General features: G+C 42.3%; 2 protein-coding genes and 1 long non-coding RNA gene across 3 annotated transcripts in view; 2 read left to right on the forward strand and 1 right to left on the reverse strand.

Moving 5' to 3' along the window:
* The window catches only part of LOC144688294 (very low-density lipoprotein receptor-like), a 59,246-nt gene extending 46,021 nt beyond the window's left edge, over positions 1–13,225 (forward strand). Inside the window, exons 10-11 of the mRNA XM_078554726.1 lie at positions 6,827–6,961; positions 12,891–13,225. Coding sequence (XP_078410852.1) covers positions 6,827–6,961; positions 12,891–13,225 — 470 coding nt within the window. The remainder of the gene's footprint in view (positions 1–6,826; positions 6,962–12,890) is intronic.
* Positions 1–24,804, reverse strand: part of LOC144688703 (DNA-binding protein RFX2-like) — a 911,596-nt gene that overhangs the window by 719,009 nt on the left and 167,783 nt on the right. The window lies entirely within an intron of this gene.
* LOC144688701 (uncharacterized) lies at positions 14,299–21,930 on the forward strand. The gene is made up of 2 exons (XR_013578458.1): positions 14,299–14,439; positions 20,821–21,930. It is a non-coding gene; the product is annotated as an uncharacterized LOC144688701 (long non-coding RNA).

Below are 24,804 nucleotides of genomic sequence, written 5' to 3' on the forward strand. Positions count from 1 at the left end.
ATATGAATTAGGAGCAGGAGTAGGCCACTCAGCCCCTTGAGCCTGCTCCACCATTCAGTAAGATCATGGCTGATCTGATTGTAACCTCAGCCCCACATACCTGCCTACTCCCGATAACCATTCACCCCCTCGTTAATCAAGAATCTATCTAACTCTGCCTTAAAAAGATTCAAAAACTCTGCTTCCACTGCCTTTTGAGAAAGAGAGTTCCAAAGACTCTCAGCCCTCTGAGAGAGAAAATTTCTCCTCATCTCTGTCTTAAATGACCGACCCCTTATTTTTAAACGCTGACCCCAAGTCCTAGATTCTCCCACAAGAGGAAATATCCTCTCCACATCCACCCTGTCAAGACCTCAGGATCTTAAGGTTTCAATTAAGTCGCTTCTTACTCTTCTAAATTCCAGTGGATACAAGCCTAACCTGTCCAACCTTTCCTCAAAGGCAACCCGCCCATTCCTGGTATTAGTCTAGTAAACCTTCTCTGAACTGCTTCTAATGCATTTACACCTTTCTTTAAATAAGGAGACCAATACTGTACACAATACTTCAGATGTGGTCTCACCAATGCCCTGTACAACTGAAGCATAACCTCCCTACTTTTGTAATCAATTCCCCTCACAATAAATTATAACATTCTATTAGCTTTCCTAATTAGCTGCTGTGTCTGCATACTAACCTTTAGGACACCCAGATCCCTCTGAATCTCGGAGTTCTGCAACCTCTCACCATTTGGATAATCTTTTTTATTTGTCTTGCCAAAATGAACGATTTCACATTTGCCCACATTATACTCCATTTGCCAGACCTTTGCCCACTCACTGAACCTATCAATGTCACTTTGTGGCCTCCTTACAGCCTCTTCACAATTTACTTTCCTACCTATCTTTGTGTCATCAGCAAATTTAGCAACCATTCCTTCGGTCCCTTCATCCAAGTCATTTATATAAATTGTAAAAAGTTGAGGCCCCAGCTCTGATCCCTGTGGCACACCACTCGTCACACCCTTCCAACCAGAAAAAGACCCGTTTATGCTGACTCTCTGCTTCCTGTTAGCTAGCCAATCTTCCATCCATGCCAATATGTTACCCCCTACACCATGAGTTTTTATTTTCCGCAATAACCTTTGATGTGGCACTTTATCAAATGCCTTCTGGAAGTCTAAGTACAATACATCTGCCAGTTCCCCTTTTATCCACAGCACACATAGCCATTCAAAGAACTCCAATAAGTTAGTTTAATATGATTTCCCTTTTATAAAACCATGTTGATTCTGCCTGATTGCCTTGAAGTTTTCTAAGTGCTCTGCTATAACGTCTTTAATAATAGCTTCTAACATTTTCCCTATGACAGATGTTAGGCAAACTGGCCTGTTGTTCCTGCTTTCTGCCTCCTTCCCTTTTTGAATAAAGGAGTTACATTTGCTATTTTCTCATCTAATGGAACTTTCCCTGAATCTAGGAAATTTTCAAAAATTAAAACCAGTGCAACACCTATCTCACTAACCACTTCTTTCAAGACCTTAGTGTGAAGTCCATCCGGACCTGGAGATTTGTCAGCCCGCAGCCCCAACAATTTGCTCAATATCACTCCCCTGGTGATTGTAATTTTCCCCGAGTTCCTCCCTCCCTTCTTTCCATTTCCTGATTTACAGATATATCCAGGATGTTACTTTTGTCCCCCATAGTGAAGACCGAAGCAAGATACCTGTTTAATTCATCCACCATGTCCGTACTTCCCATTATCAATCCCCCAGCTGCACCCTATAGAATCAGCGCTCACTTTGTTAACTCTTTTCTTATTTAAATATCTATAGAAACTCTTACTATCCATCTTCATATTACTAGCTAGCTTTCTCTCATTCTCAAATTTTTCACTCCTTATTAATCTTTTTGTCATTCTTTGCTGTTCGTTATATTCTTTCCAATATTCTGACCTGTCGCCTGTCTTTGCGTAATTATATACATTTTCTTTAAGTATAATACTGTCTTCAGCCTTTTCAGTTAACCACGGATAGTGGGCCCTCCCCTTTGGATTTTTCTTTCTCATTGGAATGTATATATTCTGTGTATTCTGAAATATCCCTTTAAATATCTGCCACTGAACCGCTATTGACCTATCCCTTAACCTCATTTGCCAGTTCACTTTAGCTAGCTCTGCTTTCATGCCCTCATAATTGCCCTTATTTAAGTTTAAAATACTAGTCTTGGGGGCACTTGTTTCTTCCTCAAAATGAATGCAAAATTCAATCATATTACGATCGCTGCTACCTCAGGGTGCCTTCACTAGGAGGTTATCAATTAATCCTATCTTGTTGCTCATTACCAGGTCCAGTATAGCCTGCAATGTGGTTGGCTCGAGAATGTGCTGTTCTAAGAAACTATCGCGAAAGCATTCTATGAACTGCTCATTGATGCTACCTTTGCCCATCTGATTTTTCCAGTCTATATGTAGATTAAAATCCCCCATGATTATTGCTGTACCTTTCTGGCAAGTTCCCATTATCTCTTCTTTTATACTCTGTCCTACTGTGTATTTACAATTAGGGGGCCTGTACGTCACTCCCACAAGTGACTTCTTGCCTTTATCCTTCCTCATCTCAGCCCAAACAGCTTCTACATCCTGGTTTCCTGAACTTAGGTCACCCCTCTCTAATGTGCTAATACCATCAGTAATTAACAGAGCCACCCCTTCACCTTTTCCTAACTTCATGTCATTCCTAAATGTCACATACCCATAAATATTCAGGACCCAATCTATATCATCCTGCAACCAGGTCTCTGTAATGACTATCAGATCATACTTATTTATTTCTATTTGCACTATCGATTCATCTGTTTTGTTTCGAGTGACCTTGCACCCTTTCTTGAATTAGGGTGTCAAATTTGCAACTCTCAATTCTCTGGCACCTCCCCCATAGCTAGTGAAGACTGGAAGATTATGATAGACCTTCTGCTACCTTTACTCCCACTTCCTTTAGCACCTGGGATACAAGCCTTCTGGACCAGTCGACTTATCCACTCTAAGCAAAGCTGGCCTTTCCAGTACATTCTGCCCATCACTTTATGCCCCATCTATTACCTCTACTATCTCTGCCTTTACTGATATTTTGTCAGCATCCTCTTCCTTAATAAACACCGATACAAGCTACTCATTAAGTATTCCAGCATTGCCCTATACCTCTAAGGATATAATCATCTTCTTTGTCCCTAATAGGCCCTTTCCAGCCTATTACTACTGGCTTACATATTGATAAAGATTTTTGACTTCCCTTTTTATGTCAGATGCTATTCCACTCTCATACTTTCTCTTTGCCAATCTCATTTTCCTCTTCACTTTCCATCTGAACTTATTGTATTTGGCTTGGTTCTCAGTTGAAGAATCCATCTGACATCTATCATTCAACTTTTTTTTGTTTCATCATATTCTCTATCTCCCTTGTCACCCAAGGAGCCCAGACTTTTTTTCCCCTCCCTTTTGCCTCCTGTTGGAATGTAGCTAGCCTCTGCCTGAAATACCTGTTCCTTAATAAAGATTATCCATTTTCTGTTAGTTCTTCTTGTAAAACTTTGGTTCCATTTTACCCTGGCTACCCTACCCCTCTCATCCCACTGAAGTTAACCCTTTTCCAATCTAGACAGCTACTTTATATTGTTCCTTGTTCTTCTGCATTACTAATCTTAATCTTATGATACCAAGATCACTCTTACCCAAGTTTCTATCATAGACACTTGGGCACTTGGCCCACCTCATTTCCCAGCAACAGATCCATGAATGCCTCCTTCCAAGAAAATAGTGATCAAGGAAGTTCTCCTGAACACATTTCAGAAATTCCTTTCCCATTACTATGACGTTATCCCAGTCAATATCACCACGGTATAGTTCTTGCTGCATACTTCTGATTATGATCATGGCTGATCATCCAGCTCAATAGCCTGCTCCCGCTTTCTCCCCATACCCTTTGATCCCTTTCGCCCCAAGAGCTATATCTAACTCCTTCTTGAAAACATACAATGTTTTGGTCTCAACTACTTTCTGTGGTAACGAATTCCACAGGCTCACCACTCTCTGGGTGAAGAAATTTCTCCTCATCTCAGTCCTAAATGGTCTCATATCCTCAGACTGTGACTCCTAAGTGGTCTCATATCCTCATACTGTGACCCCTGGTTCTGGACTCCCCCACCATCGGGAACATCCTTCCTGCATCTACCCGGTTAGAATTTTATAGGTTTCTATGAGATCCCCCCCCTCATTCTTCTGAACTCCAGCGAATATAATCCTAATCGACTAAGTCTCTCCTCATATGTCAGTCCCGCCATCCCAGGAATCAGTCGGGTAAACCTTCGCTGCATGCCCTCTATAGCAAGTACATCCTTCCTCAGATAAGGAGACCAAAACTGCACACAATATTCCAGGTGTGGTCTCACCAAGGCCCTGTACAATTGCAGCAAGACATCCCTGTTCCTGTATTCGAATCCTCTGGCTATGAAGGCCAACATAGCATTTGCCTTCTTTACCGTCTGCTGCACCTGCATGTTCACCTTCAGCGACTGGTCTACAAGGGCACCCAGGTCTCGTTGCACATTCCCCTCTCTCAATTTATAGCCATTCAGATAATAATCTGCCTTCCTGTTTTTGCTACCAAAATGGATAACCTCACATTTATCCACATTATACTGCATTTGCCCACTCACTCAGCTTGTCCAAATCACACTGAAGCATCTCTGCTTCCTCCTCACAGCTCACCCTCCCACCCAGCTTTGTGTCATCTGCAAATTTGGAGATATTACATTTATTTCCCTCATCTAAATCATTAATATATATTGTAAATAACTGGGGTCCCAGCACCGATCCCTGTGGTACCCCACTAGTCATTGCCTGCCATTTGGAAAAAGACCCATTTATTCCTACGCTTTGTTTCCTGTCTGCCAACCAGTTTTCTATCCATCTCAATACACTACCCCCAATCCCTTGCACTTTAGTTTTACACACCAATCTCTTATGTGGGACTTTGTCAAAAGCCTTCTGAAAATAAACCACATCCACTGGCTCCCCCTCATCAACTCAACTAGTTACATCCTCAAAATATTCCAGTAGATTTGTCAAGCATGATTTCCCTTTCATAAATCCATGCTGACTCTGTCCGATTCTGCCACTGTTTTCCACGTGCTCAGCTATTAAATCTTTTATAATGGACTCTAGAATTGTCCCCACTACCGATGTCAGGCTGACTGGTCTATAATTCCCTGTTTTCTCTCTGCCTCCCTTTTTAAATAGTGAGGTTACATTAGCTACCCTCCAATCTGTAGGAACTGTTCCAGAGTCTATAGAATCTTGGAAGATGACCACCAATGCACCCACTATTTCTAGGGCCACTTCCTTAAGTACTCTGGAATGTAGATTATCAGGCCTCGGGGATTTATCGGCCTTCAATCCCATCAATTTCCCCAACACCATTTCCCTACTAATACTGATTTCTTTCAGTTCCTCCCTCTCATTAAACCCTGTGTTCCCCAACATTTCTGGTATGTTATTAGTGTCCTCCTTTGTGAAGACAGAACCAAAGTATGTATTTAGTTGGTCAGCCATTTCTTTGTTCCCCATTATAAATTCCCCTGTTTCTGACTGTAAGGGACCTACATTTATCTTCACCAATCTTTTTCTCTTCACATACCTGTGGAAACTTTTACAGTCAGTTTTTATGTTCCAAGCTTACTCTCGTACTCTATTTTCCCCTTCTTAATAAATCCCTTGGTCCTCCTTTGCTGAATTCTAAACTGTTCCCAATCCTCAGGTCTGTTGTTTTTTCTGGTCAATTTGTATGCCTCTTCCTTGCATCTAATACTATCTCTAATTCCCTTGTAAGCCATGGTTTGGCCACCTTTCCTGTTTTACTTTTACACCAGACAGGAATAAACAATTGTTGCAGTTCACCCATGTGCTCTTTGAATGTTTGCCATTGCCTATCCACCGTCATCCCTTTAAGTAATGTTTCCCAATCCATCATAGCCAACTCACGCCTCATACCATCATAGTTTCCTTTATTAAGATTCAGGACCCAAGTCTCAGAATCAACTATGTAACTCTCCATCTTGATGAAGAATTCTATCATATTATGGTCGCTCAGCCTCAAGCAGCGCACAACTAGATTGCCAATTGTTCCTTTCTCATTACACAATACCCAGTCGAGGATGGCCTGTTCTCTCGTTGGTTCCTCAATGTATGATCCAGAAAAACATCCCGTATACACTCCAGGAATTCCTGTCTACGGCTGCTCATCTGTGATATAAAGAAAAATTGCTATTCCCTCTTTCAAAATCTAGCCTTATTTAAATGATTAATTTTGTTAATATCCTCTGGATCTCACCTCACGGGGCTCACTGTCGCCTACACCCTCTCTTTTGGAGCACACCTTGTGTTTTTTTAACTATCAGAACAGCCTCTTCTTTGCACTGAACGCTGACTGTGGTTCTGTTCTACTTCTGTAGAAAAGTACTCTATAGAACTGGGCTCCATGCTACTTACAGAGGTCAGAAGTATTGCTAGATTGTATTTTATTAGATTAAATATTTAATACCTGATACCTGATCAAATGTGATCGAAATTCTGTGCAAAACCGTTCCTGCATAAAAGAAAAAGAAGTTGGTAATCTGAAATAAAAGTAGGAAAGGCACTTGGCTGGTTAGAAAGCACCTCCCTAAAGAGAGTTAGAAGTTTCCACTATAACCTTGTGTCAATACTACAATGATCATTCTGTTTAGCTGTTAAACATAGAATTCACTCCGGTCCTAATGTGCACACTTTGTGTCTTTAATTTATTGTGAAACAGTGCAGAACTGGTGTGCTGGAGAACATGCTGCCTGTGAATACCTGTGTGTGCCTGCACCTTACACGGACCAGCACTATGCCTGTCTGTGCCCTGATGGTATGACACCTGGTGGAACTGAAAATACATGTGGGAAAGGTAAGGTAAACAGTGTTACTTAAATCAGCACGTGAAACAAGAATAGAACAGTTTGGTGGAATAAGCCATTGTTTTTCAGAGTCTCAGGGCCCCACGGGGTACTGATATTCTTCTACTATTTTAGGAGTCTATTCATCAGGGGTTTCCCAAACAACGAGCTATTTCCCCTGAGACATCCCAACTGAGCCTAATCTCGTCCTCGCCTAATATCTGTACACCTGTACCTCATAGCAAGAGCCACCTTACACTGCATAGTGGTCAGAGTGGGAATCTCAGCTTGGCTTCTCACCCGTTGCACTGAGGCCAATTTCAGTGTTCAGGCTGAGATACAGTAACTTGACACAGACCAGCAACTGAAGCTGTGAGCTTCTGGTCTGAATGGTGGGGTCCTGCAGGCATTTGTGTTTGGGCCTTAGCTATTTACAATATGTATTGGTGGTGTAGATGAGAGAACCAAGTGTAATGTATCTAAGTTTGTTGATAAAAGGTTAGGTGGGAAAGTAAGCTGTGAGGAGGATCAAAGGGTTAAGACCAGTGAAGTAAGTGGGCAAGAAGGGTCAGGTGGAATGTGGGGAAGGTTGGAAAGAGAAATAGAAAAGCAGATGTTTTTTCTCAATGGCGTGAGACCAGGAAATCACAGAATCACAGTGCAGAAGAGGCCCTTTGGCCCATCGAGTCTGCACCGACATGTGAGAAACACCTGACCTACCTACCTAATCCCATTTACCAGCACTTGGCACATAGCCTTGAATGTTATGACGTGCCAAGTGCTCATCCAGGTATTTTTTAAAGGATGTGAGGCAACCCGCCTCCACCACCCTCCCAGGCAGTGCATTCCAGACCGTCACCACCCTCTGGGTAAAAATGTTTTTCCTCACATCCTTCCTAAACCTCCTGCCCCTCACCTTGAACTTATGCCCCCTTGTGACTGACCCTTCAACTAAGGGGAACAGCTGCTCCCTATCCACCCTGTCCATGCCCCTCATAATGTTGTATACAACATTTCAACCAATGTCCAATTACATTTCCAATTTCGTGTTTTTTCTATTTTAAAAGCCTACTCCCCCCGCGTGACAGGGTGGGGAGTAGGCCTTTAACCCCAGTCTCCTGCATGACAGGTGGGGATACTAACCACTATACTAATGAGGAATGTTGGTACCTGAGTGTTCTTGAACATAAATCTTTGAAGGTTAACATGCAGCTACACCAAGCAATTAGGAATGCAACACATATGTTAGCTTTTAAGGTTAAAAAAAAAAGATTGGCTTAAAGAGTGAAGCTTTTTGCAATTGTATAGAGCCTAGGTGAGACCGCACCTGGAGTACTGTGTACTGTTTTGGTCTCCTTACCTAGAGTGAGCTCCACAGAAGTTCAGTAGTCTGATTTCTGGGGTTAAGGATTTCTCCTATGGGGAGAGATTGAGTAAACTGGGCCTATATTTCCTGGAATTTAGAGGAATGAGAGGTGATCTCGTTGTAACACATAAAATTCTTGTGATTTGTGTTCCCCTGGCTGAGGAGTTGAGAACTAGAGGTCACAATCTCAGAATAAGAGTTTGACCATTTACAGCTTAAGATAAAGATAAATTTCTTCACCCAAAATACTGCATCTTTGGAATTCTGTACTCCAGAGAATATATTCAAGGTACAGGCGAAAGAGTTTTGGATACTAAAGAGATTAAGGGATATGGGAATAGTGTCGGAAAGTGGAGTTGAGGTAGAAGATCAACTAGATCATGATCTAGTTAAATGGTAGAGCAGGTGCGAGGGGCTGAATGGCCTACTCCTCAGTTTTTTTTTCTATTTTATTCATTCATAGGATTTGGGTGTCGCTGGCTAGACCAGCATTCATTGGTCATCTCTAATTGAAGCTTACCACCAGCTTCTCAAGGGCAATTAGGGATGGGCAACGAATGCTGGTCTAGCCAACGAGGCCCAAATCCCATTAATGAATAAAAATATGGGAGCAGGAGTGTAGGTCATTTGACCCCTCGAGCCTGCTCTACCGTTTAACTAGATCATGGCCGATCCTCTATCTCAATGCCATCCTCCTGCACTATCCCCGTATCCCTTGATGTCACTGGTATCTAGAAATCTATTGATCTCTGCTTTGAACATACTCGATGACTGAGCCTCCCCAGCCCTCTGGGGGAGAGAATTCCAAAGATTCACCACCCTCTGACTGAAGAAATTCCTCCTCATCTCAGTCCTAAATGGCCTATCTCTTATTCTGAGGCTATCCCCTTGTTCTACACCCGCCTTCCAACCAGGGGAAACATCCTTCCTACATCTACCCTATTGAGTCCTGTAAGAATTTTATTTGCTTCAATGAGTTAGAACCATAGAAAGGTTACAGCACAGAAAGAGCAGCCCATCATGTTTGCACCGACTAAAAAGGATATATATTTTTTTAAAAGACTAGCCACCCATTTTAATCTCACCTTCCAGCACCCGGTCTGTAGCCTTGCAGGTTACTAGGTGCAGATCCAGGTACCTTTTAAATGAATTGAGGGTTTCTGCCTCCACCACCAAACCAGGCAGTGAATTCCAAACACTCACCGCCCTCTGGGGGAAGAAGTTTTTCCTCATGTCCCTAAACTTTAAAAAAAAATTAAACTAAACTCTAGAGAATATAGGCTCAGTGTCCTCAATCTTTCCTCATAGAACAATCATAGAACCACAGAAAAGTTACAGCACAGAAGGAGACCATTCAGCCCATCTTGTCCATGCCAGCCCGAGGACACCCAGGTGCCCTTTCTAATCCCACCTTCCTGCACCCGGCCCATAGCCCTGCAGCTTACAGCACTTTAGGTGCATATCCAGGTACTTTTTAAAAGAGTTTAAAGTTTCTGCCTCTACCACCAACTTGGGCAGCGAATTCTAGACACCCACTACCCTCTGCGTAAAAAAGGTTCTTCCTCATGTTCCCCCCCTACACCTTCTGCCACTTATCTTGAATCTATGTCCCCTGGTTCTAGAATTCTCCATCAAGGGAAACAATTTTATCCTGTCCACTCTATCTATTCCCCTCATGATTTTGTACACCTCAATCAAGTCACCTGTCAGCCTTCTTTGTTCTAAGGAAAATAACCCCAACCTATCCAATCTCTCCTCGTAGCTACACTTTTCTAACCCTGGCAACATTCTTGTAAACCTCCTCTGCACTCTCTCCAGAGCTATTACGTCCTTCCTGTAATGTGGTGACCAGAACTGCACACATTACTCCAGTTGTGGCCTCACCAGTGTTTTATACAATTCCAACATCATATCCTTACTTTTATATTCTATACCTCTGCCAATGAAGGAGAGCATTCCATATGCCTTCTTTACAACCTTGTCTACTTGAACTGCTGCCTTCAGGGACCTGTGTACTTGTACGCCAAGATCTCTCACTTCATCTACCCCTCTTAATATATTCCCATTTATTGTGTAATCCCTGTAACTGTTTGACCTCCCTAAATATATGACCTCACACTTCTCTGTTAAAATCCATCTGCCACTTTACCGCCCACTCCACCAACCCATCTATATCGTTTTGGAGATTATAGCTATCCTCTCCACTGCTTGGCCAATCTTTGACTCATCTGCAAATTCCCCAATCATGCTCCCTACGTTCACGTCCAAATCGTTAATATATAACACAAACAGCAAGGGTCCCAACACCGAGCCCTGTGGAACACCACTTGAGACAACTTTCCATTCGCAAGGGTATCCATCGACCATTACCCTTTGTTTCCTGTTACAAAGCCAACCTTTTATCCAGTTTGCCACATTACCCTGAATCCCATGGGCTTTTACTTTCCTGACCAATTTGCCATGTGGGACCTTGTCAAATGCCTTGCTAAAATCCATGTACACAACATCCACTGCACTACCTTCATCAACCCTTCTTGTCACTTCCTCAAAGAATTCAATCAAATTTGTGAGGCAAGACCTTCCTTTAACAGATCCATGCTGACCATCCCTGACTAGCCCATACCTTTCCACATGACAGTTAATCCTATCTCTCAGGATTGATTCTACTAATTTTCTCACCACCGATGTAAGACTAACAGGCCTATAATTGTTTGGCATTTCCTTTGATCTCTTTTTAAACAATGGAACTACGTTTGCATTTCTCCAGTCTTCCGGTGCTTCCCCTGCCATTCCAGGGATTAGTCGCTGCATTCCCTCTACCTAAGGAAGAATATACTGGCATAAGGAGACCAAAACTGCACACAGCACTCCAGGTACGGTCTCACCAAGGCTGTATACAGTTGGAGCAAGACACCTTTTACCCCGGTACTCAAACCCTCTTGCAATAAAGGCTAACATACAATTTGCCTTCCTAATTGCTTGTTGCACCTGCATGTTAGCTTTCAGTGACTTACGAACAAGGACACCCATCTCTCTTTGGACATCGACACTTCCCAATCTCTCGCTATTTAAGAAATATTCTGTATTTCTGTTTTTCTTCCCAAAGTGGACAACTTCACATTTTTCCACATTATATTCTGTCTGCCATGTTCTCACTCACTTAGCCTGTCTAAATCCCCTTGAAGCCTCTTTGTATCCTCCTTACAATTCACATTCCCACCAGGTTTTGTGCCATCAGCAAACTTGGAAGCATTACATTTGGTTCCCACATCCAAATCATTGATATAGATTGTGAATAGCTGCACTGATCTTTGTGGTACCCCACTAGTTACAGCCTGCCAACCTGAGAATAATCCATTTATTCCTACTCTGTTTTCTGTCTGTTAACCACTCCTCAATCCACACCAATATATTATCCCAGCCCCATGAGCTCTAATTTTGCTTACTAACCTTCTGTGTGGGAGCTTCTGAAAATACAAATGCGCCACACCCACTGGGTCTCTTCCCAATCCTACAGGTAACATCCTCAAAAAAACTCCAACAGGTTTGTCAAACATGATTTCCCTTTCATAATCCTATGTTGAATCTCACCATTATTTTCTAAGCGCCCAGCTATCATGTCCTTTATAATAGAGTCTAGCATTTTCCCTACTACTGATGACAGGCTTAACAGTTCTGTCGTTCCTCATTTTCTCTCTCACTCCTTTCTTAAATAGTTGGGTTACGTTTACTACCTTCCAGTCTGCAGGAGCCATTGCAGAATATATTGAATTTTGAAAGATGACCACCAGTGCATCCAGTATCTTTACAGCCACATCTTTCAACACTCCGGGATGTAGATCATCAGGTCCAGGGATTTATCAACTTTCAGGCCCATTAATTTCTCCAGTACTACTTTTTTAACTAATACTAATTTCTTTCAGATCCTCAATCTCACTAGGCTCTTGGCTCCCCAATATTTCAGGGAGGTTTTTTGGATTTTCCACCTTGACGACCAGTACAAAGTATTGTTTAGTTTCTCTGCCAGTTCCCTATTCCCCATTATAAATTCTCCTGTCTCTCACTGTAATGGGCCCATGTTTGACTTTACTAACCTCCTTTTTACATCCCTGCAGCCTCTGCAGTTTGTTTTTATGTTCCTCGTTAGTTTATTTTCATATTCTGTTTTCTCTTTCTTCATCAATTTTTTGATCCTTCTTTGCTGAATTTTAAAATGTTCCCAATCCTCAGGCTTACTACTTTTTTTGGCAACTTTATAAGCCTCTTCCTTTAATCTAATACATTCTTTACCTTCTCTTGTTAATCATGGTTGGATCAATTTTTCTGGTGGCTTTTTTGTGTCTTAAAGAAATGCAAATTTGTTGCAAACCATGTATTGATTCTTCTATTGCCTGTCTGCTGTAATTAATTTTAATGTAGTTCCTCAATCTGCCGCAGCCAACTTGCCCCTCATACCTTCGTAATTTCCTTTGTTTGATTGAAGACCCCAATTTCAGTTTGTGATTTACTGAGGCCTTCCCAAGTTTTCATCAAAACATTACACTCACAAATGGATTTTGGGCATTTATTTCTAGAAACAAACACCAGCACTTCACCGCGGGAGCGAGCCGATTCCAGCACTTCACCGCGGGAGCGAGCCGATTCCAGCACTTCACCGCGGGAGCGAGCCGATTCCAGCACTTCACCGCGGGAGCGAGCCGATTCCAGCACTTCACTGCGGGAGCGAGCCGATTCCAGCACTTCACCGCATGAGCAAGCCGATTCCAGCACTTCACCGCAGGAGCAAGCCAATTCCAGCACTTCACCGCAGGAGCGAGCTGATCAGAACCATCTTGATGCTGTATCCGTAGGGATTATCGCTCTGTTAGGCAGGTTTCTTTTTGTTATTTGCCTTGAAGAGACACGCTGAGAATCTAAGAATAGTTTCTACTTCAGGGAACTGTGTGGTGCATTTTGAGATCTAGGTCTAGAATTGCTCTACATATTGAACTTAGTGCAGGGTAGGATACAGGGAGCAGAGGTTTGGATAAAGCACCGGGAAGCCAGCCAAGAGTGATTGAGTGTGCAGGTAACTGAGGTATGGATGAGAGTTTCAGCAGGGCAGGGCCAGAGTCGGGCAATAATAGAGGTGGATGTGGGTAGTTTTGGTCACTGGGTCAGAAGCTCAGCTCAGGGTCAAATAGGACACACAAGATTCTGAGGGGTCTTGACAGGGTAGATGCTGAGAGGATGTTTCCCCTCGTGGGGTAATCTAGAACTGGGGGTACAGTTTCAAAATAACAGGTCTCCCATTTAAGATGTGAAGAGGAGGAATTTTTTTGAGGTTCATTAGACTCTGGAATTCTCTTCCCCAGAGAGCAGTGGAGGCTGGATCATTGAATATATTCAAAGCTGAATTAGACAGATTTTTGATCTACAAGGGAGTGAAGGGTTATGGGGTACGGGCACGAAAGTGGAGTTGAGGCCACAATCAGATCAGTGATGATATTGAATGGCAGAGCAGGATCGAGGAGCTGAATGGCCTCCTCCTGCTCCTAATATATTTTTAAGTTCTTCTACTAAACTGTCTGATTCAGCCTGAGGCAATGGCTAAGAAAATAAGCTTTCTGTCTGCAATAATTGTAGACATTTTCAGACTTTGAGAAGCTTGTTTTATTTTAATATATTGGAAGAAACATTAAGTATACCTATGGTTTAAGTTAGAGACCTGAATTTTAAGCACTGATGTTTTGTGAAGATGCAATGCAGATGACGACAGGACATCATAAGCTTCCTGAACAGGGTATGTAAAGGGAGCAGGAGTCTTTCAATTTTCCTTTTGATATAGGGGTTGGGGATGGAAGGGGAATAAAATACGAGGCAGACCTTCCTGCTAGTACCCCCATTCTGTGTGCTCAGAATGATAGTATAAGCCTCGGGTGCAGTGTGTGCACCACTTCCACTTTGTTTGAGTGTATTTTTTTTTTTCCTGCCTGCAGTGGTGCTGATCGGAATCCTAATGTGTTGTGCTACCGTGCACTGGAGAATGATACTCGGGCATGTCAAAACTTCACGCTGCTATTCTCCTGTACACCTCAATGCAGAGAACTCCATCGGCAGTGGACAGAGAACCATTTCTCAGCAGTAAGTTTTGCCACAACAGTATTAAGATAGTAGTCAGTTTATATTGCCCATAGCAATAACTTATCCAGCATTGACCATGAATCCAGGCAGAGAGAGGAAGAGACTGTCACAGTTGAGAAAGTAACTAGGCAACTAATTATGTGCAGTATTGGTGAAGTGCTACAAAATTGGTGAGGCAGACCTTTGACCAGACTGCACTCAACCTCCAGGGTCCCTGTTACTGGAACGGTGATGGGACTAGTTTTGTTTGTACAACTTAACAGTAAAATATCAGTGTCTTAAAAGGTTCAAACATTTTTCCTGAGGGAATTATTGCAATTGGGAATTTTACATTTGTAGATTCTGCTAAAGTAACAATTTAAGGTAATTGTTTGTGTTAACCCAAAATAATAATCTGATTTGATATTGAATGAGAGAGTTAATTGGAAAAATAATAGATTTTAGATCTGATCTGATCAATGCTGGTTACTGACACATGATCAGGCAATTATCAGAGGTCATACATCTCATTACCGTGCATTCAGTAGTGGGATGTGGCCCCAAACAAATCATTAATCCCCATATTGACTCTCTGAATCCATCCACCCTACTGAGAAATAACTGCAGAGACAAACAGGCACTTTGCAGAAGAAGCGAGGATTATCAGAAAATAGCACTTGCATGTCTTAGGTCCTTCGTCGCCTTAGAAGTTCCTGAAGTGTGCTACAGCCACTGAAGTACTTTTGAAATATCACTGTTGCAATGTAAAAAAGGCACCTGTCAATTTGCCCACAAAGACATGGTTTAACATCTCATCCAATAGTAACATCTCATTCGACAGGACAGCACTGCACTAAAGTGTTAGCATAGATTCTATGCTCAAGTCTCTGAAGTGGGGCATGTACCTGCCAGCTGCTGAGTGATGCCTACAGTGGGCATATTTCCCTTTTTACTTTCAAGTAACCAGTGATAGGCTGCTGAGAGGTCTTGGAAAATGTCTCCTACCTGTTCTCTCGCCAGTGGACCCACAGGGCAATGGGAACTTTGACTAAAATTATTGCTATCCCCTTTCCCATCCACCTGGATATGTTAATTGAGGGGTCTGAGAATTGGGTGATAGAGCGATAGTGGGAACTTAGCACTAAGCAAATTTGCATCAGCAGACAGCTGTGTGGGGATTTACCTGATGGCCAGTGTGCTTCTGGATGCATCCTACATGGATTGTCCTTTTCCTTACAGCAATCAGGAAAAAGCACAATTGATGGGATTTCACATGCTTCTGAAAATAGTGTTTTAGAAATGCGGATGTAGACGAGCATTTGCACTTTCTGTGACATTGATACTGAACCAGCAGGGTGATTTATTTTAAATACTTTGCAAAAGATTTTTTAAAAGCTGCTAAAAATCTGAAATAATGACTAAAAGAACCATCGATGAAGGGATACACCTAAAATATTAACTTGTCCTTTTAGAGACTGATTGGCTTGTTGTGTGATCTAGCCTGAACCTCCTTTGATAACGTTATGTGTGAATGAATTTCCAATTTCTCCACATGGAGCCCCTTTCAAAAGGGTAAATCTTGTCTTCCTCGTGTTTAAAAATGAAATGGTTCCAAAGGATTTCTCACATTGACTTGAGGCAAATTATTGTGCTAGATTTAGTGAACACTGAGAGGGCTCATTGTGACAGAAACGATAATGTTTTGATTGGTTAAAACCTCAAGATTATTTGTAGTGGGATTTGTAGCTGGGTCGTAATCACAGAATCACAGTGCAGAAGAGGCCCTTCGACCCATCGAGTCTGCACCGACATGTGAGAAACACTTGACTTACCTACTGAATCTCATTTACCAGCATTTGGCCCATAGCCTTGAATGTGCCAAGTGCTCATCCAGGAACTTTTTAAAGGATGTGAGGCAACCCGCCTCCACCAACCTCCCAGGCAGCGCATTCCAGACCGTCAGCACCCTCTGGGTAAAAAAGCTTTTCCTCATCCCCCTCCCCCCGCAAACCTCCTGCCCCTCACCTTGAACTTATGCCCTCTTGTGACTGACCCTTCAACTAAGGGGAACAGCTGCTCCCTATCCACCCTGTCCATGCCCCTCATAATCTTGTACACCTCGATCAGGTTGCCCCTCGGTCTCCTCTGCTCCAGTGAAAACAACCCAAGTCTATCCAACCTGTCTTCATAACTTAAATGTTTCATCCCGGGCAACATCCTGGTGAACGTCCTCTGCACCCCCTCCAGTGCAATCGCATCCTTCCTATAATGTGGCGACCAGAACTGCACACAGTACTCCAGCTGTGGCCTCACCAAGGTTCTATACAACTCCAACATGACCTCCCTGCTTATGTAATCTATACCTCGATTGATAAAGACAAGTGTCCCATATGCCTTTTTCACCACCCCACTAACATGCCCCTCCGCCTTCAGAGATCTATGGACACACACGCCAAGGTCCCTTTGTGCCTCGCAACTTCCTAGTGTCATGCCGTTCATTGAATACTTCCTTGTCAAATTACCCCTTCCAAAGTGTATCACCTCACACTTTTCAGGGTTAAATTCCATCTGCCACTTATCTGCCCATTTGACCATCCCGTCTATATCTTCCTGTGGCCCAAGACACTCAACCTCACTGTTAACCACCCGGCAAATCTTTGTGTCATCTGCAAACTTACTAATCCTACCTCCCACATAGCCATCTATGTCGTTTATATAAACGATGAATAATAGGGGACCCAGCATAGATCCCTGTGGTACGCCACTAGACACTGGCTTCCAGTCACTAAAGCATCCTTCTGTCATCACCCTCTGTCTTCTACAACTAAGCCAATTTTGAATACACCTTATCAAATTACCCTGTATCCTATGTGCTTTTGCCTTCTTTATTAGTCTCCCATGTGGGACCTTGTCAAAGGCTTTGCTGAAATCCATATAAACTACATCAACTGCACTACCCTCATCTACACACCTGGTCACCTCCTCAAAAAATTCAATCAAATTTGTTAGGCATGACCTCCCTCTGACAAAGCCATGCTGACTATCCCTTATCAAACCTTGCCTTTCCAAGTGGAGATAGATTCTCTCCTTCAGAATTTTCTCCAATAGTTTCCCTGCCACTGATGTGAGACTCACCTGACCTGTAGTTCCCTGGCTTATCTCTACAACCCTCCTTAAATAGTGGAACCACATTAGCTGTTCTCCAGTCCTCTGGCAGCTCCCCCGTGGCCAGAGAGGAATTAAAAATTTGGGTCAGAGCCCATGCGATCTCCTGCCTTGCCTCCCTCAGCAGCCTTGGACACAAACCATCTGGACCTGGAGATTTGTCCACTTTTAAGCCTGTCAACACCCCCAATACCTTGTCACTCCCTATATCAATTTGCTTAAGAATTTCGCAGTCTCTCTCCTCGAGTTTGATACCTTCATCCTCATTCTCTTGGGTGAAGATGGATGTGAAGTATTCATTCAACACTCTAGCGATGTCATCTGGCTCCACCCGTAGATTACTCCCTTGGTCCCTTATGGGCCCTACTCTTTCCCTGGTTATCCTCTTCCATTGATATTCTTATAGAATATCTTGGGATTTTCCCTACTTTTACCAGCCAGAGCTTTCTCATATCCCCTCTTTGCTCTCCTAATTGCTTTTATAAGCTCCACCCTGCACTTTATGTACTCCACTAATGCCTCTGTTGATTTGCTTCCCTTGTACCTGCTAAAAGCCTCTCTTTTCCTTCTCATCGTAACCTGAATATCTCTGGTCATCCATGGTTCTGTGGGCTTGTTACTCCTTCCTATCAACCTAGAGGGAACATGTTGAGCCTGTGCCCTCCCCATTTCCTTTTTGAACACCCCCCACTGCTCCTCTGTAGATTTCCCCACAAGTAGCTGTTCCTAGTCTACCTTGGCCAGATCCTGCCTTATTTTACTAAAATCCACTCTTCCCCCAGTCCAAAACATTTTTTTGCAACTTGTCTATTTCTTTGTCCATAACAAACTTAAATTGTACCATGTTGTGGTCACTATCACTAAAGTGCTCCTCCACCACCACCGCCTCAGCCACCTGTTCAGCTTCATTCCCCAGAATTAGGTCCAGCACTGTGCCGTCCCTTGTTGGACCCTCTACATATTGACCTAAAAAGTTTTCCTGTACACATTTCAAGAAATCCACTCCATCCAAGTCTTTATCGCTATGTCTATCCCAATTAATGTTGGGAAAGTTGAAATCGCCCAACATAATTATCCTATTATTATTTTTACACACTTCTGCAAATTGTGCACATATTTGCTCCTCAATTTCCCGCTGATTCTCTGAGGGTTTATAATAACCACCTAACAATGTGGTTGCCCCTTTTTTATTCGTAAGCTCTACCCACAAAGCTTCATTCGATGCCCCCTCCAAGATATCATCTCTCCTTACTGCAGTAACTGACTCCTTAACTAATAATGCAATGCCGCCGCCTCTTTTACCCCTTCCCCTGTCTCGCCTGAAGATTCTGTATCCCGGAATGTTGAGCTGCCAATCCTGCCCCTCCCTCAACCACATCTCTGTGATGGCTACTATCTCACAATTCCATGTGTCAATCCTCACCCTTAACTCATCCGTTTTACCTGTAATACTCCAGGCATTAAAGTAGAGGCCATCCAGCCTTGCCTTACTCCCTTGAAACTTAATGCAGCTGTACTCCCTCTGACTTGATTGTTTTACTGTATTATGATGTATCCCTATTCTGCTAACATTCTGTGTCTCCTCCCCCTGCCAAATTAGTTTAAACTCCTCCCAACAGCACTAGCAAACCTGCCCGCAAGGATGTTAGTCCCACCCTGGTTCAGGTGTAGACCATCCCGCTTGTACAGGTCCCACCTTCCCCAGAAACGGTCCTAGTGATCCAGGAATCTAAAACCCTCCCTCCTGCACCAACTCTTAAGCCACGTATTCATCTGCGCTATTCTCCTATTCCTGAGCTTGCTAGCACATGGCACTGGAAGTAATCCGGAGATTACAACCCGAGAGGTCCTGCTTTTCAGACTACTGCCTAACTCCCTGAATTCTTGATGCAAGACCTCATCCCTCTTTCTACCTATGTCATTGGTACCAACATGTACCACGACCTGTGCCTTATCACCCTCCCCCTTCAGGATGCCCTGCAGCCGTTCAGTGACATCCTGGACCCTGGCACCAGGGAGGCAGCACACCATCCTGAAGTTACGTTGACGGCCACAGTAGCGCCTATCTGTTCTCCAGACTATAGAATCCCCTATTACTATTGCTCTTCCTCCCCTCCTGTACAGACAGGCTGCTTGTGGTGCCAGAAGCTTGGCTCTGTCTGCATTCCCTGGAGGAACCAGCGCCCTCATCAGCCTCCAAAATGGAATACCAATTTGTGAGCAGGACCCCAGGGGACTCCTGAACAACCTGCCTGTTTCTCTTGGACTGCCTGGTGGTCACCCATTCCCTTCCTTCCTCAAGTCCCTTCAGCTGCAGTGTGACCACCTCTCTAAACGTGCTACCCACGATGCTCTCAGACTCACAGATGCTCCACAGTGTTCCTAGCTGCCATTCCAACTCTGAAACCCAAGCTTCCAGGAGCTGCAGCTGGACACTGCTGGTCCACACATGCTGGTCCCGGGCACTGGAAATGTCCCCGGCTTCCCACATGGAGCACACCACGGCTTTGAGCTCTCCTGCCATGACTTATCCCTTTAAATTAAACCTGTTGTTAAGGATTTTGCAAATGTATGACATTACTGTTCTTTCTGTTCAGTTTCCCTTTATCTTGTAGATAATATGGCTCCAACTCTCATCTCTGTGTCAAAGATTATTTAGTCCAGCCCTACTCCAAAATTTGAATAAATTGTGGAGATTTACAATGATGTGCAGTATCAGTGAAGTGCCACAATATTGTGAGGCAGACTTTCGACGAGACTGCACTCAACCTCCGGGGTCCCCGTTACTGGAACGGTGTTGGGACTAGTTTTGTTTTTGCAACTTACAGCAAAATGTCAGTGTCTTAAAAAGTTCAAACATTTTTCCTGAGGGAATTGCTGCAATTGGGAATTTTACATTAATAGATTCTGCTAAAGTAATAATTTAAGGTAGTTTGTGTAACCCAAATAATAATCTGATCTGATATTGAATGAGAGTTAATTGGAAAGGTAACAGATTTTAGACCTGATCTGATCGATGCTGGTTACTGACAGATGACCAGCAGCATTTAGTCAACGATGGGAGCAAGGACCAGTTAATAGTGAAATGAGATCTGAGAGTTAGTGAGATTAAAAACCAGATGTGGTGGAATTGCGTTGCAGGTGTCAGTGTTAGAGATGACACTCGGTGAAGACCACACGTTTCTTTTCACCTACTTATTGTATTTGCTCATTTCCATCTGTCACTTTTTTTCACAGATCTTTGCTATAAGAACAGAGAGGAACAGGTCTGACATTTTCCATTGGAAGTGCAGGATTTCCAATTGCAGAAGAGATTCCTGTGGTCAGTGGTATTGGTGAAATGATTGGGCAACCTTCTGATCAGTTCATGTTTAATTTTATTGCTCAGAGCATCGGTAAAGTATTTATTTATAAAGTTTGTGTACTGTTTGTGGGAAGTCTTGTTTTGATGTGAAGGGAATGTGTCCAAAATAGGATTCCAGCAATATTCCAAAAGGGTGCCCCATCAGGAACCTCACTGGCCATTTAGTATTACACTGGGACAAAGGCAGGAACTCTAATTAAACACATACAAGCCTTCCATTTGCCAGCATACCATGTTAACCTAACTACAAACTGCAAGCAGAGAGATTTGGAATTTCTTGGACACATTCCCAAAGTATCAACTCCATAAAAATTCTATACGGGTATTGTTTAAAATTGAAGCTGATATTTGCCATAGAACTCAGGTGTGAACTGGACTTTCTTCAATCATTAAGGAAGTTGCCATCTTTGGTTTATAGACATGAAACGGTGTTGTCCCCTTATTTCCCTCTGACTATGGCCAATTCAATATGTAATTCAGAGTGAGGTATGTCTCCCTCACATGGTTTCGTGGCTACAGAGATTCTTGGTGAGGATTGTGGTGGGTATTGATTGAAGTTACCCTCTCTGAATATCCTGGGACAGGTACAAGGTAAAACTTCTCAAAAGCTGGGAAATTTATTCAAATATAAAGCAGGTTGAAGATTTAAAAAACCATGACTGCTGCATCCTTATTGCTGTTGATGAGCTTTCTGTTGTAAGTTTAAAATATTGTAAGTTGTGGAAATGACCTCCACATTGGCAGAGGAATATCTGAAGAAACATGTTTGTGGTATTCCTTCCTCTGTACTATCACCAACAGTTGTTGTAGCCTTCAGATATTCATCTAAACAAGAAATGTGTGATCCTGTAACCTTGCTGGAAATATTTAATAACTGTGAATGCTACAATCTTCAATGTTCTAACAGTTTCTGAGATTTAAGGATTTTATTTATGCTAAAACTTTTTTTTTGCTTTAATAAGAAAATAAATTTGAACTCAGTGCTTGAAGGTGACTGAATTTCAAAACCATGAAGGAATTCAATTCCCTGGCGTAAACAGAATTAATACTCTGTATAATCCGCAGGACAGGACCAAGATCCTCATGGTATTGGCTGCAAAGAGCAGGTTCAGTTGACCCTGGCTTTTCAGAGGAAATGTTGCAACATCTGCCCATTGCTGCATAAATGCGGGTCAGTACAAACTTCATGCCTCAGATCATCCTGCCTCTTTGCTGGTGGGGTGGGGAGGAGGAATTAGAAAGACTGTACGAAATATCGTACAGAAAGTAAAACATTAGTATTCTCAAACAGCAGGTCAAACAACATCTGTAGAGTGAACAGAGATGTTACCATTAATAAACAGGCTTATTAATAACAGAAATGGAGATGTTGCTGCAGGCAAAGGAAATTAAAGGGTTAACGGATTTACACCCTTGTTTAAAAGTGAAAGTTGGTTCTGTTAGAAAAAAATCTTGGGGAGATTTCCAACTGAGATGGTGTCATTGAAGAATCTCCCCTTCTGAAGATTAGTTTTGATTCCTTCTGTGATTGGAGTACATGTTTTTCTTACTATGTAACTAGCCTGTGTGGTTTTTTTTATATTGTAAATGAATTGACTTGAGTTTTTATTAACCTATCATAATTTTTTAGAAGTACTACTACCTTTAGGTAATATTTTTTCCAAAGTTTAGTGAGTGGTTTATAAGAGTTTAAGTGGATCAAATTGCAAACTTTGCTAAACTGTCCATTGCTAAAAATGGTCCTTGGCCTGAGTATATCTCCATGTGCTGTTTATTCTCAAGGATTTGCCTAAATGTAAGATATCAAACACATCTAATCATTTGCACACCAAGGACTGGATGGACTGGCTGCATTCCATCACTGGGCCTAATTCCTACTCACCAAAAACCAGAAAGTAAAAGCACCAGAAGCATCAAGATGTCTATTGGCTGGGTTGCAGCTGATGGTTGTAAGACTGACTCTCTGCCCCTGTCCAGGATAGTAGTTGCATGAAAACCAGCCCACCTTATATCTGACTAGAACTGCACTGGAGCAAATCTCATCCCCACAGCAGACTCACAGTAAAGAAGCAGGAACCATTTCAGTAGAGTTCTCCACCAAAACCTGCCTGTTACTTACACTTGTGGTGTTTTTTTATGTTTTGTTTAATTATTTACCTCCTGAATGCCAACCGTTATCTATGCTGTTTGAAATGCAGGATGGATTAACTCCAGTTGCAAAGCTACTTATGTCTTTACATCAATATAAATGACTGGTATCTTGGCTCCTGCCTTCGTCAGACTGCATACGTAGGCAATTATTTCCAACCAGTAATTCCAGGGAGGATTCTAACTTGGATAAGAATGGTCTTTTGCTAGAAATACCCCTGATTTTATTTTTCTTTCTCCACTTGTGAATAATTTTGTGGAACGATATGTAATTGTGGCATCAATTGTACAGATTATTGCCAGTTAGAAAAGGGTTTCGATGTGTCCTGTTATCAGTGTCTAACATGATGGTGCTCTACGATTCATGTGCTGAGAGCTGCTGATCTCAGCTATGTTATCTCTCATTTCCAGCAGCAACATGGAGATAAAAAACAAATGTCAATTTGCTTGATTTGCATTTTAGCTTCTGCCACTAGTTGGCTGTGAAATAGTGTTGAGAGCTCTCTGGCCAATTCCTTTATTTTCATTTGATGTTGCCCATATCAAGACAGAGGGAAATACTTTAAAAAATTGTTTTAAATATATATACACCAGTCACACTCCGTTTTTAGTGGTGTGTGTGTGTGTCAGTGAAGTAAACTGGATAATCTCATCCACCTAAATCAATAGTGCCACTGTTACTCATTGGCTTGTTCTTCAGACCTTATATCTGTTCCCATCCGTCCATCCATCTCCCCTGTGCTCTGCACTCCACAGGATAATTTTAAACTTACTGCCCTTTAGAGAAAAGCATTTTATTTCCAGTGGAATCCACATGGCCAACTTTAGCTCCTAGGAGCGAGTTCAGAATTCACTCCCAATATCCCTGTCTACTCAACCTGCTTCATCTTCCGCTCTTAACCTCTTTTCAATAATGAAAACTGACGTAGGATCTGATCTTTGGTTACATTATGTAAACCGCACAAATCAGCTTCAGAGAATTAAATTTGCTAAGTTAATTACACTGTAGTGTAAAATGGAACTAAATGCTGCATATGCGCACAATTCCGTTGCAGGATTGTACTTAAGAACCATAAATTGTTCAAAGAATCTAGTGAAAAATCTTGTTGATCCTAATGAAACTAGGAGATTGTTGTGTGTGTGAATTATCTCCTTGAATTCTTTGCACTGCTCAGTGATCATGATCACAGGCTCATAGCCTGTTTCTTGGCATTTTTCCCACCCAGGAAGAATGATTGAAATTTCAGCAACAAACTCCAGTTAAACGTGTAGTGATAAAAGGTAAAAATATGGTCACCCCTTTTCATTACACTGAAGAGAGTTTAATTTGTTTTATTACACGAGTTGTTAATTGATTTAATAGTTGCCACTGGTGCTGTTAACTGATTTACTCTGTAATGATAGAAATCAGTGTTAAATTAAATCAGAAATTAATTAAAACTCAAATGTGATTGGATTAAATCAAATCTTATGGACTGTTCTTTCCCTGTGTCTGAGGGGATGTGTTTGCAAGTGTATTTTCCCAACTCCTTTTTGGTATCTTGATCTATCCTGCTTTCAGTTGTGAACTTGCCCAGTTTGAATGGTTTATGGCCTAGCATGTCAGAAAATCCACCAGCAAATATTTCAATGCTTTCTGGAATAGATGGGGTGGAAAGCTGCTATGGGAAATTACCCAGCAATAGACTCTCCTTTTCTGTTCTGGAGTT

Source organism: Cetorhinus maximus, chromosome 13 (assembly GCF_964194155.1).
Source record: "Cetorhinus maximus chromosome 13, sCetMax3.hap1.1, whole genome shotgun sequence".
NCBI classification, from domain to species: domain Eukaryota; kingdom Metazoa; phylum Chordata; class Chondrichthyes; order Lamniformes; family Cetorhinidae; genus Cetorhinus; species Cetorhinus maximus.